The sequence below is a fragment of the Chiloscyllium punctatum genome, chromosome 10 (assembly GCF_047496795.1).
Source record: "Chiloscyllium punctatum isolate Juve2018m chromosome 10, sChiPun1.3, whole genome shotgun sequence".
Classification (NCBI taxonomy): Eukaryota; Metazoa; Chordata; class Chondrichthyes; order Orectolobiformes; family Hemiscylliidae; genus Chiloscyllium; species Chiloscyllium punctatum.
The window spans coordinates 14158685-14175680 of NC_092748.1; the positions used below are offsets into that span (position 1 = coordinate 14158685).

Below are 16996 nucleotides of genomic sequence, written 5' to 3' on the forward strand. Positions count from 1 at the left end.
TCCAAAAGTGGCCTAACCAATGTCCCGTACAGCCGCAACATGACCTCCCAACCCCTGTACTCAATACTCTGACCAATAAAGGAAAGCATACCAAATGCCTTCTTCACTATCCTATCTACCTGTGACTCCACTTTCAAGGAGCTATGAACCCATACTCTCAGGTCTCATTGTTCAGCAACACTCCCTAGGACCTTACCATTAAGTGTATAAGTCCTGCTGAGATTTGCCTTCCCAAAATGCAAGAGTCATGGAGTCATACAGCACGAAAACAGACCCTTCGGTCCAACCAGTCCATGCCGACCTTAATCGCAAACTAATCTAGTCCCATCTGCCTGCGCTTGGCCCATATCCCTCCAAACCTGTCTTATTCATGTAGTTAACCGAATCTCTTTTAAATGTTGTAACTGTACCTGCAATCACCACTTCCACTGCAAGTTCCTCCCACATAGGAACCACTCTGTGTTAATTGCCCCCATGTTATTTTAAAATCTTTCTCCCCTTCAAATTATGCCCCCTAGTCTTGAATTCCCCCCACTCTAGGGAAAACGCACCTGCCACCCACCTTATCCACGTCCCCTCATGGTTTCATAAACCTCTATAAGGTCACCCCCCCGACCTCCTACTCTCCAGAGAGAAATGTTTCACTCTGCCCCGCCTCGCCTTATATTTCAAACATTTCCCGGCCGTCTCCCTCAACATTCGGCTACTCGCATTTCAACCAGACAGTAGCTTTTTCCTGTCTGTAGCAGAAATGTCTCACCCCTACAATAGCCACCAACACCACACCTTGCCCCCCCCTCCTCTCTCTCTCTCTCTCTCTGTCTCTCTCTCTGTCTGTCTGTCTGTCTATCTATCTATCTATCTATCTATCTATCTATCTATCTATCTATCTATCTATCTATCTATCTATCTATCTATCTATCTATCTATCTATCTATCTCCCTTGCATAAACTCCCCTGCATAATGGACCAGAGACGTTACTACTTTCCCCAAGTCCTACCCCTCTTCAGCTCGAGTGATTGTGAATATAATCCTCGCTCCATCCTCGCTAGTTTACGAAAAGACGAAATTACCCGGCGACAGCGGTGTGGGCAGTGTTAATAAACAGTAGACACTGTGATAGCCGGGCTCTTCCAGGGAAAACGGGACACAGCAGCTACACCCGGAAGACCATTGGTTTTAGGGGAGTTAGGGCTAAGGAGGGACAGTACCATCAGTGCTGATGTTCAGGTGTCCTTCCCCATTTTCAAACGATTCATTTGATCTGGTTTTCTTCTTCCGGTTTCAAGGGGGGGTAGAAATGTCTCTCTAAAGCCAATACAACTGGCTCTTTGAGGCGACTCGAGTAAAAAGGATTGTGCAGCCTTGAATGCAAATGACAGTGTTTGAAGGTGTTGCTTACAATTTTTACTAATGTCCTCATTCTGCAGCTCGGAGAGTATTTTTCTCTTCGGGGATTTATCAGGGTAAATGAGGAAAGCTTATTTCCCTTTGCGGGGGGTGGGGGTGCAGTCTAGGACCAAAGGACGTAATCTCAGAATAAAGGGGGTCGCAGACTAAAGGCTGAAGAGATGAGGGGTTTTGTTTTGTCTCTCAGAGGGTATCTGTGGAATTCTTTATCACGGTGGGCTGTCGTGGGCATCTTCATAGGTTTCTAATCAGTTCGGGAATGAAGTTACAGGGAAAGGGCAGAAAATGATGTAGAGAATTATTAGATCAGCCATGGTCTCAATGATTAAGCTTGCAGACTCGTTGGGCTAAAAATCACACAACACCAGGTTATAGTCCACCAAGTTTATTTGGAGCACTAGCTTTCGGAGCGCTGCTCCTTCATCAGGTAGTTGTGACTTCATCAGGTAGACAACCACCTGATAAAGGAGCAGCGCTCCGAAAGTCAGTGCTCCCAAATAAACCTGTTGGACCATAACTTGGTGTTGTGTGATTTTTAACTTTATCCACCCCAGTCCGACACGGCATCTCCAAATCAAGTCTACTTCTGCTCCCACGTTTCATGGTCGCACCCGCCAGTAGTGGTGCCATGGGTAAATGTTCGCCTGTTGAAAGGCTCTGCATAAATGCAGGTTGTTGTTAGTGCATGGGTTAAAGATACTCGTCCCCGTGTATCCCAGCGGTGCCGCGCACCTGCCCAGCCGCACTAGGGGCGTTTGACTGTGAGCCAGATAAACGGACCTAACTGGGAGCGGAGTGCGTGAACCTTTCGTCATCAATTTCCAAAGATTGCTCTGTACAAGATTGGGAGGAAGGGAGGGGCTGCGAGGGGGGTGGCGGTGGCAAGAAATGGGACTTTTCGCTCTGATGTTGGAATTAGCTGTGGAGATGTGAACCATCGGCCGTTTTAGGGAGTGTAAACCAAAATCACAGTTGCCGTCTCAGGTTAGCGAGGGGAAAAGAGGCAGACTTCTATTTAAAAATCCAGACTACTGATGTCCGGTTTAGAGTTTCAAAGTTTCCAGACAGCGGACTTAAAACCTGTACCAGTGCCAACCCCTGACTGTCACTCCAACTGGATTGAAATGCGTTCTGGAGTTGTTTAGTCTCTTGCAAACCCGAGTACTATTCTAAAAGCTCAATGCTGCTGTGTGGAGGGGAGCGAGTCTTATTGCTAATGTGTAACTTTAACACTCCCTTCAAGTCTCACACAAACTCAAATGTGAGTAATGTCTCTTTAAAATTGCAAAACAAACGATTGCTACCGTCCACAGGTACCTTTCATTGATTGGCCCAAAAGGTAATGAGCGGGTCTTTGGTCAGACCATTTGACTGGACCAAAAGGAGGCGGGCGGGAACAGGGAAGCGGCATCTGTTCAATGATTGGCCTGAACACGCTTGGAGGCGGGGGTCTGACTCTGCCTGGCCAGTCGAGGGTTGTGAATGGGCAGCGCGCCCAGAGCCTGGATCGTGATTGGTGGGGTGAAAGACAATGGGAGGCGGGGCTGTCGTCACACCGCGGCTCCCGATTGGACCAAACGGGGTGATTGGCAGGCCGGGCGGAGCCAGCCCTTGGCTACATTGTGTTTGAAACAAAAGTAACAATGTGATCGCGGAGCCGCGAGTGGAGTGGAGCGGAGCGCAAGGAATCGGCAGGAAGGGAAGGAGCTGGATCCCGGCTCACACAGCAGCTGGAACCTAACCAGCGGCACGTACAGATAGGGTAAGGGAAGGGGCAGGAGAGGAAAGAGAAACTGCGAGAGCAAAAGCCACGAAGGGCGTACGCACGGCGTTGTTCGGGGAGGAGAGCTGCAGAGCTTACCTGGGCTCTGAATCTGCTCCATGCGATTTGTGTCCGTTTTGGAGGAGGAGGAGAGTCGAGGGTGCCGAGAGGGCAAGCGGTCAGGACCCTCCTCCGGGCCTGGAGACTACTTTCGGAGAAGTTAAACATCGGAAGATCTCTGAAAGTTTTATAACCTGGAGCCCCCCTGGTTCGCTGGTGCGGTGTCGGCGATTCAGCACCTTCACGAGTGGAGAAGAGGGAGAGCCGGAGCTTATCGGAGCGGAGGAGCCCCTGAAGATCACTCCGGACTGCAGCAACATAGCTGAAAGTTACCAGTTCAAAGACAGAGCGTGGAGAAACCGCCCGGGGTCGACAGAAAGACCGCGGGAAGAGTGTCAGAGAGGTTATTGAGAGAATCACTGGGAGTGCTTTCATGGCTCGTGTGTCAATGCTGCATTTCCAAGGCGGCTTCTTCGCGCTGCAGTAGAGTGGAGCTGGCCCGATTCCTTTCAGTTTCCCTGGTGCGACTGGGGCGACCTCTCTCCCAGTTGCAGCCAGTTATGGTCTGAGTCTGGCACCAGGAGTCTGACTGCGGTGTGCCCTAAGGGATTGTGGGACTGGAGGAGGAGGCGGGGGTCAAGGATGGTAGCTGGGGGGCTGTGAAGATCCGGTGCAGGTGGGGTCTGTAAGTGATCGGAGGCGTTCACTTGTGACTGTTCCCCTGTGCCCACTTGGCCAAACCAGTGACCATGCTGCGGGCACATTGCTTCCTCCTGCTAGCACTGGCGGGGGTCGCTGCCTGCGCCTCCAAGGCCATGGTTTGCCAGGTGATCACGGTGCCCATGTGCAGGGGAATCGGCTACAACTTCACCTACATGCCCAACCAGTTCAACCACGACTCGCAGGACGAGGCCGGACTGGAGGTCCACCAGTTCTGGCCCCTGGTGGAGATCCAGTGCTCGCCTGACCTGCGGTTCTTCCTGTGCAGCGTCTACACCCCGATCTGCCTGGCGGACTACAAGAAGCCCCTGCCGCCGTGCCGCTCGGTCTGCGAGAGGGCCAAGGCCGGCTGCTCACCCCTCATGCGGCAGTACGGCTTCGCCTGGCCTGAGCGGATGAGCTGCGCCAAGCTGCCCGTCCTGGGAGATCCTCTTAACCTGTGCATGGACTACAACCGCAGCGAAACCACCACTCCGTTGCCCGCCTTCCGCAAACCCACCCTTGTGCCCAACAAGCCGCCCTCCTGGCCCCGCCCCGGGCACCAGCCGAGCGAATGCCGCGGCAAGTGCCGGTGCAGGGAGCCTCTGGTTCAGATCTCCAAAGAGAGTCACCCCCTCTACAACAAGATCAAGACCGGCCAGGTGCCCAACTGTGCCATCCCGTGCTACGAGCCCTACTTCAGTGAGGATGAGAGGACATTTGCCACCTTCTGGATCGGGCTGTGGTGCATCCTGTGCTTCCTGTCCACCTTCACCACCGTCTGCACCTTCCTGATCGACATGGAGCGCTTCAAGTACCCAGAGAGGCCCATCATCTTCCTGTCAGCCTGCTACCTCTTCGTGTCGGTGGGCTACATCGTGCGGCTGGTAGCCGGCCACGCCAACGTAGCCTGCAACAAGGAGTACCACCACATTCACTACGAGACAACCGGGCCCGCCCTGTGCACCCTGGTATTCCTGCTCATCTACTTCTTCGGCATGGCCAGCTCCATCTGGTGGGTCATCCTGTCCTTCACCTGGTTCCTGGCGGCGGGCATGAAGTGGGGCAATGAGGCCATCGCCGGCTATTCCCAGTACTTCCACATGGGGGCCTGGCTGATTCCCAGTGTCAAGTCCATCGCCGTGCTAGCGCTGAGCTCCGTGGACGGGGACCCGGTGGCAGGCATCTGCTACGTCGGCAATCAGAACCTGGACAACCTGCGCGGCTTTGTGCTGGCGCCCCTGGTGGTGTACCTCTTTACCGGCAGCATGTTCCTCCTGGCCGGCTTTGTCTCGCTCTTCCGGATCCGCAGCGTCATCAAGCAAGGGGGCACCAAGACGGACAAGCTGGAGAAGCTGATGATCCGGATCGGCATCTTCACGGTGCTCTACACCGTGCCCGCTGCCATCGTGGTGGCGTGCTTTGTCTATGAGGAGCATTACCGGGAGCGTTGGGAGAGGGCGCTGAGCTGCTCCTGCCCGGGAGGCCAGCCCCAGCCTCGGCCTGAGTATGCCATCTTCATGCTGAAGTACTTCATGTGCCTGGTGGTGGGTATCACCTCCGGCGTCTGGATCTGGTCCGGGAAGACTCTGGAATCCTGGAAGCGCTTTAGCAGTCGGTGTTGCCGGGCGAGGAAGCTGGCCAACGAAGCTGTGTACAACGAGACCAGTGCAGCCCTGACGGCAAGGACAGGAGTCACTGGCTCTGCTTCCTATCACAAACACGTGCCGATGTCACATGTTTAACCCTCCCTGCTCAAAGGGTTCGTTTATATTGTAAATAGATATATATATACATATACATATATATATATAATGAAAAAGTGCACCGAGGTATTGTTGCCTCTTAGCTCATGAGTCTTTTACACTGTCAACTTGGGGATTTGAATGATTGTACAATGCGCTATTTTGTGGTAAGTGCAGAGTTGGTCACGTGTTGCTGTGCCAAGAGTGGCTGGGATCTGGTCCATTTCAAACCACAAACAGGAGGGAACAGGTCAACTCCCTGCCTACGTAAGAGAGGTGCACATGTTGCAAGGGTTACATTTTCTTTTTGCGATGCTCGTTTTTATTGGGAAGGTGTCTCTTTTGTGCGCACAGTTTCCAAAGCCCCGGGGAGCTGTGTTACTCAACAGGACGTGAGGGGAGGCGCAGTGAAATAGTAACAAGCAATACCAGCGCGGTTCATAGCTGCTGTACTCTCCCTATCACCCTGTTTTTCTCTCTCTGTCCTGTGCTCTGTGGTTTGTTTGATAGGCCAGCACCACGTTGTCTAGTCCATTTCAAATATTAACCCAGTGTTGTTAAGATTGTAGATTGGATAGAAGGAATAATTTTCTCCCTGGGCTGTTTGACAGACTCTTGCTACTAGCAACTGGGTGAGGCTCTCTTTCTGCCTGCCCAAGGACATAGCTATATAAGTCCCTTCCTCTGTGCTTTGTGTCGAAAAGTAATCTGTTCGAGCCACTGTCAAAGTCAATACTGGTGCCATTAATACATCAAGGTACTGAATGATTTTACACAGTTTTAGATCCCGATATCACTTAAATCACACTGCAGATGGGAGTGTTGATGAGCTTTTCCACCTCTCCATTCCCTGTTTTAAACCTTGGTCCTTATTTAGGGAGAGTGGTTTGCATCAGGATTTAGTGTGTGAACCTAAGTACTCTGCATTTGCATACTGTTCTTGAAGGCATTCCCCAGTCAGTGTCTGGATTAAGGGTGGGCGATGTGTGAATCCAGGCAGTGAGTGGTCATTGAGTGTGAAGGCATTACTCATTCAGGCTTGGTGAATACGTGCACTGATTATAACAGTAAGGTAGACTTCTGCTGTCTAATCGATGAATCTGGAGAGAGAGGGAGCCTAGGGTGGGGGTCATCCTTAACTGATGGCAAACGTGTGTCTGGCATTGAAAATTGTGTGATTTACAATCAAAACCATAGCAGAGACCAGTGTATCTACCAGTGGTTGCACCTCTCTGCTGTGTTTTTTAAGAAAACTCATTAATGTGCACTGCCAGGTTTAATGCATTAATTCACTCCCACCTTGAATTATTGGTCTTGGATTAAGAAGAGTGGGCAATGTGGAACTTAGCACTGCAGCCCAGGAAGGAGCCAGCTTCCCAGTTAGTGTTGTATCAATTAAGGAAAGGACAGGCTTCTTGACTGTGATACCCCCCCCCCCCCCCCCCCCGCTCCCAGTTGCCGCCTGTAGGTACACACCTGGGCAGCTTTCCCTCTGCTTGGAGAACAGGACTGTGAGGTCAAATCCACTGAATTCTATCATCCATGTGCTTACTGATCTCCAGTGTCCCCAGACTATCAGTGTCTTAGTTTTGAGATTCTTGCCTCTGTGCTCATATCCCTTCAGAGCCCCCACCACCCCCACCCGTCTTTGTAGCCCCTTCCAGCCCAACAATCCTCTGCCTCTGTGCTGCTTCAAATGTGGTCTCTTGCACATCCCTAATTTTCCATTGTTCACTGTTGGCAAACGCACCTTCAATAGACTGGACAACAAGCTGTAGAATTCTGTTGCACCTCTTTGTAGATATTCCTTGAAACATGATTTATTTTAACCACTTGTTCTAAGATCTTTTTTATGTGGCTCAGTATTGAATGTGTGTCTGATTAATCTCCCGTGAAATACCTTGAAGTGTCATATTGTCTGTAAATGCAAATTATTGCATAGCATCAGTGGGTGAGGGAGCAGGGGGTAGCCTAGGTCTGTTTTGCCCAGTTTTAATGATTATTGCTGCTAATTCAGTTCTGCGTTCTGCCTTCCTCATTGAATCTGCCTTAATGAAAAAGTCTAGAATGTTGGGATACGTACAGCAGGGTGTCTTGAACTTTCCGCCCACTAGTGTACAATTACATACTAATTTTTAAAGAGAAAGGCCAATGATTCCTAAAAAACAGAACAAAAGGTCAGACACTGGAAAATACACAGCCGTAGTCAACTGCTCAGTGATGCTCAATTTGGTCTCCACTAGGGCCACTCAGCTCCTGACCTCATTACAGCCTTGGTTCAAACATGATGAAAGAGCTGAATTCCAGAGGTGAGGTGCCCTTGACGTCAAAGCCACATTTAACTGAGTGTGGCATCAAGGAGTCTTAACAAACCTGGAATCAATAGGTATTTGGTCAAAGTCTCTGCTGGCTGGAGTCATATCTAGCACATAGGAGGATGGTTGTAGTTCCTGGAGTTTAGTCATCTCAGTTCCAGGAATTCTTCAGGATAGTGTCCTACACTCTACCATCTTCAACTGCTTCATCATTGACCTTCACTCCATCATAAGGTCAGAAGTGGGGATGTTCACCGATGATTGCGCAGTGTTCAGCCCCATTCGTGACTCCTCAGGTATTGAAGTAAGTCTGTGTCCATAAGCAACCAGATCTGAGTAACATCCAGGCTTAAGCTGATCAGTGGCAAGTAACATTTGTGCCAATTAAGTACCAGGCAATGATCTTCACCTGACGAGAGAAGGTAACCATTGTACCTTGGTGTTCAATGGCTTTACTAAAGTCAGAAGTCAGATAACACTGGGTTATAGTCCAACAGGTTTATAAGGAATCACAAGACGTCACCTGACAAAGGGGCAACTCTCCAAAAGCTTGTGATTTCAAATACACCTGTTGGACTCTAGCCTGATGTCTGACTTCTGAGCTTGTTCACCCCTGTCCAGCACTGACACCTCCATGTCATATCTTTACCATCACCGAATATCCTAATATCAACATCATGGGAATTATCATTGACCAGAAGCTGACTGGACCAGCCAAAAAGATACAGTGGCTAGAAGAGCAGGTCAAAGGTTAGGAATACAGTAGTGAGTAACTTGCCTCATGTCTTGATGCCTGTCCACTATCTACATGCACAGGTCAGGAAGGTGATAGAGAGGTGGAGTGGAGAGTTAGCTTCAACTAAACGCAAGAAGCTTGATACCATCAAGGACAAAGTAGCCAACTTGACTAGCAACCCCATCCACCACTTTCAACATTCACCCCCTTCACCACTGATGCACAGTCTGCCAACCACAAAATGCACTGCAGTAATACAGCAACTTCCAAACTTACTATTACCATTTAGGAAGCTAAGGGCAGCAGATATATGGGAATGCCACCACCCATGAGTTCCCCTCCAAGCCCCTCACCATCCTGACTTTGAAATATATCACCGTTCCTTCACTGTTGCTGGTTCAAAATCCAGGAGCCCCTTCCTAGTAGCGCTATAATTGTCCCAACAGCCCAAGGGCTGCAGCGATTCAGGAAGGTGGCTCAACACTATCTTATCCAGGGCCATTAGTGATGGACAATAAATGTTGGCTCAGCCAACAGCACCCACATCCCATGAATGAGAAAAAAAAGAGTTAGATAAAATTTGGGGAGAGTGAAATTGACGTTTCAGGTCAATGACCTTGCCAGTCAGAGTTGGAAAGTATTGAGATGTGTCAGGTTTTACAGGCAGACAGAGGCTGGGAAGACATAAATGAAATGGATTAGAGTAATTTCTCCACTGAGGTATCAAATTTCAGCCAATTCATTGGGTATTTGTACTTCACAGTGTAACTTCAGGGTTCCTGTGTTGCTATCCCATTGCCCTATGCTCACTGGTATCGTACACAACAGTAGGAGGCCAATCAGTCCATTGTGACTGTGCTAGCTTTGTGACAGAGCCTGTCCCGATTGCCCCAGTCCACCTGTTCTTTGACTAAAGCCCTGAAAACATTTTTCCTTCAGCTATAAATCAGAACCAATATCTTATGCCTTAAGCAATGTTGCAAAAACAGGGTATCTTTTCAATATCATTCTGCCATTTGTGGGGGCTTGCTCTGTAGAGATTGCCGGCTGTATTACTGACATGACAATAGTGACTTTACTTCAGAAAGAAATACTCCATTGGTTGCAAAAAATCACTGAAGTCATTGAAAGACGTTATGTAAATGCACCTTGCAGTTTCTAAAGCTCGAGAGGGCTTTTGATGGAATTTCTAAGGATTTCTTTTTTTTTAAAAAAACGTTCCTGTGGCAACTGCGTCCACCATCGTTTCACGGGCTAGGGTGCAGATATGGTTTCATGAGTGAATGACCCCTGCCAGCCTTCCAGGTATTAGTGCCTGTGATTGGCGGCGTGTTGGGGTTAGTTTTGGGTCTGGATTAGTTGCAATGGCTTTGTCAGTTAATCAGGCCTCTCACTGGACTTTGCTCCAATCCATCTGGTGGCTGGGGGCTCGATACACACAGATCTGCTTGCAGTTTGTTTGCATGTGGATACTTTTAATGGTTCTCATTGGCCTCTGTGCTCTTTATTTGCGTAATTTGCACTTTAACCAACCTGCAGATAGTGACACTCCCTGAGAAATAGTTAGTTTGGTGCTTATTTTATTATCATTACTTTATCTTAGCTGGTGTAGAGGACACAGAGTGTTAGTGAAACTTGCACAGAGTTCCCACTTTTATACAGGGTTCCTTTGCAGCTGTTCCTTTACAGTTCCCTTGACAGAGGAATGAGAAAGGCTGAGAACCGAAACAATTGATGCTCTTAAAATCCTGAAGATCCCATAGACACAGTGAAGATGTCTCCACGTATAGGGGAGCCCAACATTTAAAGGTATTAGCGGATCTTTGAGAAGGTTTGTAGCTCAGGCTGATGATATGCATGTAAGTTAGCTCACTGAGATTGTTTTAGACGTTTCGTCACCATACTAGGTAACATCTCCGGTGAGTGCCACGTCCCGCCTCTCTATTTATAGGTCTTGGTTTCTTAAGGTGGATTACGTCATTTCCGGTTCTTTTTTGCCTTTTCAAGGGACGGTAGATAGGATCTAAATCGATGTGTTTGTTGATGGAGTTCTGGTTAGAATGCCATACCTCTAACAATTCTCAAGCGTGTCTTTGTTTCGCCTGTCCTAGGATGTGTGTGTTGTCCCAGTCAAAGTGGTGTCCTTCTTTGCCTGTATGTATGGAAACTAGTAGCGTGATGTGGCCATGTCTTTTGGTGGCCAGTTGGTGTTCTGGTGACAAGTTTCCTGCTAGTTTGACTGATGTAGTGTTTTTTTTATAGTTCTTGCATGGTATCTTATAAATGCAGCATAGGGAGTCATAGAACTACACAACACAGAAACAGACCCTTCAGTCCTACAGAAGACGCATACCAGATAACCTAAGCTGCTCCAGGCCCATTAGCCAGCATTTGGCTTGTATCCCTCTAACCCCTTCCTTTTCATGTACCCTACCAAATGCCTTTTAAATGGTGTAATTGTCCCAGCCTCCACCACTTCCTCTGGCTGCTCATTCCATACACGCACCACACTCTGCTTAGAAAAGTTATCCCTCCGGTCTGTTTTAAATCTTTCACCTTAAAGCCTCTAGGTTTGGACTCTCTATCCTGGGAAAAAGACCTTGAATATTCATCCTATTTTTTTCTCCCAGTGATTTTGTAAACCTCTATGAGATCAACCCTCAGCCTCCGACCTTCCAGCGAGAACAGCCCCAGCCTGTTCAAGCTTCTCCCTGTAGCTCAAACCCTCCAACCCTGGCAATGTGCTTGTAAATCTTTTCCCTTAAGCTTTCAAGTTTAACAACATCTTTCCTATATCAGGGAGACTACACAGCCCTATACAGCTGTGTTTTGTACAATGTCTTCAGAAAGCTGGAGCAGCAGTGCTTAGTACAACAGCAAGAATCAGAACCTCGAGGTGAAGAATTAGATCCTAACATGAGTTAACAAAAAAGGGGTGGCACAATCTAATCTTCAGAACCTCAAAAATCAGGAAGACGTAATACCTTTCACAACCTGAAGTGATTTATGGCCATGAGAATTTTCCTGTCATAAACTTACTGCTGTGCTATAGGAGACACAGGGGTAGATTTCTGCACAGCCAGCTTCCACAAACAGCAAGGTGACAATGACCAGGTAGCCTCTTTGATAGAGATGTTGGATGGCGGATAAATATTGACCGTGGCACCAAAAACTCCCATATTCTTCAAAATGTTGGCACAGGATCTTCTACATTTACTCAGGAGGCCAGACAGGATTGTGGTTTAATGACTGCAAAAGACGGCGCACTTGCTTTGCAGTACTCCCTCAGTACTGCACTAGATTCCATTCCATTCATTGAGTACAATCATAAGATAACCTAGTCAGTACTGCACTCGGTTCCATTCAGGTTTCTCGCATGGGACTTGAACTTAGACCCAAGAGTTATGAGTATTGAGCCATAGCTGCAATCTTGTACAATTTATTTGCTTTATAAATCAACGTACAATAAGGAAGACTATAATAAAGATACACGAGAATACACACAAGAAAGAGAAAGGAATAGTAAGAATGCTGGCAGGGTTAGATGTAGAAAGGCTTTTGTACAGATAGATCTGACAGAAATACCAGTGTTAGATTGACTCGGATGGTGTTCTCTTCAGAATTTGCACTTTGGTTCCATGATCCAGATGTGGGCTATTAATTGAGTATAGTAGTGAGATAACCTAGTCATTCCAAACTAATAATCTATTTGATCATCGGTTGATCCATTTGAGGCATTGAATTCAGTTTAAATTTTGAACTCAGAAATAAAAAAAACACAAACAGCTCAACTGGATGGCATGGTGGCTCAGTGGTTGGCACTGCTGCCTCACAGCGCCAGGAACCCGGGTTTGATTCCAGCCTCAGGCGACTGTCTGGGTGGAGTTTGCGCGTTCTCCCCATGTCTGTGGGGGTTTCCTACCACTATCCAAAGATGTGCAGGTTAGGTGGATTGGCCATGCTAAATTACCGTAGCGTTCAGGGACGAACAGGTTAGATGCATTAGTCAGGGGTAAATGTAGAGTGATAGGGTAGGGGAATGGGTCTGGGTGGGTTACTCTTTGGAGGGTTAGTGTGGACTTGTTGGGCCGAAGGGCCTGTTTCCATACTGTAGAGATTCTAGAACTGATCCATGCCTGTTTGGTTTGGGAAAACTATTGACTATCTAAGGTGCATGTGACTCCTGCCTCACAGTGGTGGAGTAAAGTGACCAGTGAGCCGCTCAGCAGTGTCAAACTGTTCAATCTGAAGGCTCAGCACCAGAGGCAGCCTTGTCAGTGGTCCCTACATCTTCAGAATGAATTTACCATCATTGACCACTATTGGCAACTTGTGTGCTGTTTGATCAAGGGATCCATGTAACACTGGATCCAAATTTTTTTTTTTAGATTAGATTACTTGCTTACAGTGTGGAAACAGGCCCTTCGGCCCAACAAGTCCACACCGACCCGCCGAAGCGCAACCCACCCAGACCCATTTACCTAAGTTTACCCCTTACCTAACACTATGGCCAATTCACCTGACCTGCACATTTTTGGACTGTGGGAGGAAACCGGAGCACCCGGAGGAAACCCACGCAGACACGGGGAGAACGTGCAAACTCCACACAGAGAGTCGCCTGAGGCGGGAATTGAACCTGGGTCTCTGGCGCTGTGAGGCAGCAGTGCTAACCACTGTGCCACCGTGCCACCCATAGAAACAAACTTAACTGAGAAGCCTTAGGATATCCCATTCTCTTTTAGCTCTCGCTTCTCAGTAAAAGTGTTGGCAAATCTGAAGCGTCGAGGCATCAAAAGAAGCCCAGACTGCAGTGACAGTGTTTTGCACCTAGATGTCGCCAGTGTGTCTTCTGAAATTCGAGTGATGTCTTGTGGCAGAATTTTGACAGATGCCTGTAGTCTTTGTAACATTCTCAAGAATCCCAGCTACACCGAGTCATAGATCTGTACAGCATGAACACAGACCCTTTGGTCCAACTCTTCCATGGTGACCAGATATCCTAAATTAATCCAGTCCCATTTGCCAACATTTGGCCCATATCCCTCTTCCTATTCATATACCCATCCAGATGCCTTTTAAATATTGTTAATTGTGTCAGTCTCCACCACTTTCTCTGGCAGCTCATTCCATACACACACCACCCTCTGCGTGAAAATGTTGCCTCCTTATATAAATCTTTCCCCCCTCACCTGAAACCTATACCCTCTAGTTTTGGACTGCCCAAGTCGGGGAAAAGGCTGTCCACTCTATCCATATGATATGAGGGTTAAGAGAAGCCTTTTAGTGTCTTCAAGTGTATTTTCCAACTAGTTCCTGGTCGTGCTAACTTCAGGGAAAGGCATTCCTCACCTCCTACAAAAACAGCTGCAGCCATTTTGCATGAAATCAAAGCTCAGAAGTTCTTTGTCAGCTCCCTAAGGCTGTGAACTTTATCATTTGCAGTGTAGGGCTGAGGGGAGTGCTGCATTGTCAGAGCTGCCATTTTTTGGCATGGTATTAAGCTGAGGCCACAGCTGCCCTGACATAACACAGATGAAGAATTCTCCCCAGTGTTTTGGGCCAATATTACCCTTCGTCCAGTATCGTTGAAACAGTTTCTTTGATCATTGTCGGATTGGGAGCTTGCTGTGTTTCAATGATAAGTAAAAGGGAAATTGTCAGATTTTGGCCTTAAGCTGTTATGGGGTCAGGATTTTGCAAGGAACTACAATTGAAATGGCAACATGATACAATACAGGGCCCACTTTATCATGAGACAAGGACTAGAGCCAAAAAGGATCCTATTTTGATTATTATTATTATTATGGGCCTTAGAATATGAATTTACATTTGTTTTTACATGTAGAAAAGTACACAGATATTTTAAGTGGAGCTTTGAACTTTTTTCCATGCAATGTGACAACATCTTGCTGAGGTTCAGTTCCACAGGTTCTGCCTTTTCCCTACGTAGACATTTGGAGGATCACTCATTAAGCCGCTACAAAGCAAACAGACGCAGGTGGAGCTTGCTCACAACAACAAAAGCCCAAATAATTCTTCACCTATTTCGCAAGAAACAGGCCCAAGTGCCTTCTCTGCATGTTCCAAGTGTTCCCAGACTGATTTCAGGCAGGTATCAAAGCATTGAGCACTGACATAGCAGAGGTTGTGTCGATGAAGAGGCTAGGCACTGAAATTTGTCTGTTATTCCTGATTTATGTTTGGAGGAACAGGTTGAACACACACACACACACACACACACACATATTAACTATTACACAAATGGGGAACAAGTACCTCTTGCTGAAAGTGGTCCATGCCGCCATGTTGATTCAGACTCACTGAATAAATTCAATTGGAGGCCCCAGATGTATAGTTCTTTGTTGCAGTTCCATTGCTGTTAACCTTGTTTGAAGAAGAGTGAATTTTAGGTCAGTTCTGAGGAAGGGTCACTGGACCCAAAATGTTAACTCTGATTTCTCTCCACAGGTGCTGCCAGACCTGCTGAGCTTTTCCAGCAAATTCTGAATTACAGCATCCGCAGTTCTCGGTTTTTATTTTTCAGTCAGCGTTCGCCTGTGATCTCCCCTGTAAAGGTCGAGTGTCTGACTGATCCCATCTGTAAATTAATTCTGCAGTCACCTTTACAAATGTTGATTTGAAATTCATTATAATTGGATGACTGCATTGCAGCTTTCAGAAGTTACTTTCATTAAGTAACCAATTGTTGATCTTTGTCCAATTGTTTTATCTCTCCCTCTCTCTCTGTATCACTTGTTCAGAGTCTGCTGGTGTGTGTGTGTGTGTCCCTCTGGCTGTTTTGTCCAGGTCTTCCCTGTGTGTATCTTTCTCTCTTTTATGTTGTGCCAGATTTCAAAGGTAGTCAGCGTCCTAGGAGTCTTCCTGTGCCATTAAGTTCCAGCTGTGGCTCGGCAGGTAGCCTCTTGAGTCAGAAGGTTGCAGCATGTAACGCCAGAGACCTGAAAGTACAGCTTAGACTGACAACTTTGAGGGCGGGGGTGGGGGGTAGAGTGCTGTTAGAAGTGGGTTTTGGGCAAGACTTTAAATCAAGGGCTGTCTTTTCAGGGGAAGGGGGGGGGAAGATCCCACAAAGGCATGTCAAAGAGGAGCAGAGATAATCCTCATGGTGTCCAGGCTGATTATTAATCCCTGAAATTTAAATGATCTTGCTGTATGTACTGTGTCCATGAAACAAATTTGAAGTGTAACTTTCAAGTCTAATTCATCCGAGGTCAGCTTGTTTTTGAGAGCCCAGTCACGAAAACAGACACAATAAGCACGTCACCTTTGTCAACACTGCCTTAAGTTAGTCTAACCGAGGACTTTCAGGCTGGAAGGCTGCAGTTTGATGTAACATTATTTTTCCCCCAAGGTATATCCTGTGCAGTGGTTTAAAATATCGTTTAAAAATAATGCCTCAAGGCAGGTCTATAAAAGGGCTGCGACCTGGACAAGTGCACTGAGTGCAGGTTGGATTAAGGGAGTGGGGAGGGAGGGAATAGGTGGAAGAGAAGCAACTTTTGTTTATGGCAAATGCTCGTTTCCAGTTTAATCCAAACTTGTCCCTCTTGCAGTGTATTGCACGGAAAGTCTTAAGGACTGACAAAATGTAAATAATTCTGAATAACAAATGTAAATAATTTTAAAGGATTCTTAGCTAAATACGGGTTTGTTGCAAGTCTATTTATACGTGGGTGCTCTCTAATTTCTAAATTCAAACTAGCAGATATGATGTAGCACCTGAAATTTGTCACATCTCCTTGAGGGAAGGATGTCAATTGACTTTGAACCCACCTCCCTCTCTCGCTGGAGTTATTTGACATAGTTGAACACTTTGTATGTATTATATTTTGGAAAGAAAGTCTTGAGATTTTATTAAAAAAAATGAAAAGTAGATATTTATGAAAAGGATTTCTGTTCTTTATTTTTTTGTTGTTGTTGTCACTGTCATTTGTTGGTTTTAATTTAGGGGAAAAAAATAAAGTTGGAGTTCGTGGACATTTGATCCAGCCTGGGTTTTGTCTCATTTTCTTCTTTGCATTTGAAGTAAAATCACTGAAAATGGCAGTAATGTGAGCTTAGATATTCCTGTTGACAATGGAGCCTACAACTCCAGTATATTAACCTGATATGAGACAATTTTCACAGATATTACCTCAGTTGTCGTAGAGTCATAGAGAAATACAGCACAAAAACAGCCTTTCGGTCTAACTCATCTTTTCCAACCAGATATCCTAAATTAATCTAGTCCCATTTGCCAACACTTGA

The 16996-nt window shown here is 46.9% G+C and overlaps 1 protein-coding gene across 1 annotated transcript; it reads left to right on the forward strand.

Annotated features, from left to right (window-relative positions):
• The first annotated feature begins 3075 nt into the window (after positions 1–3075).
• On the forward strand, positions 3076–16737 carry LOC140481906 (frizzled-5-like). Its single transcript, XM_072578573.1, has one exon. The coding sequence runs from the start codon at positions 3983–3985 to the stop codon at positions 5675–5677; it is 1695 nt and encodes a 564-aa protein (XP_072434674.1). The 5' UTR covers positions 3076–3982; the 3' UTR covers positions 5678–16737.
• The last annotated feature ends 259 nt before the right edge of the window (positions 16738–16996 follow it).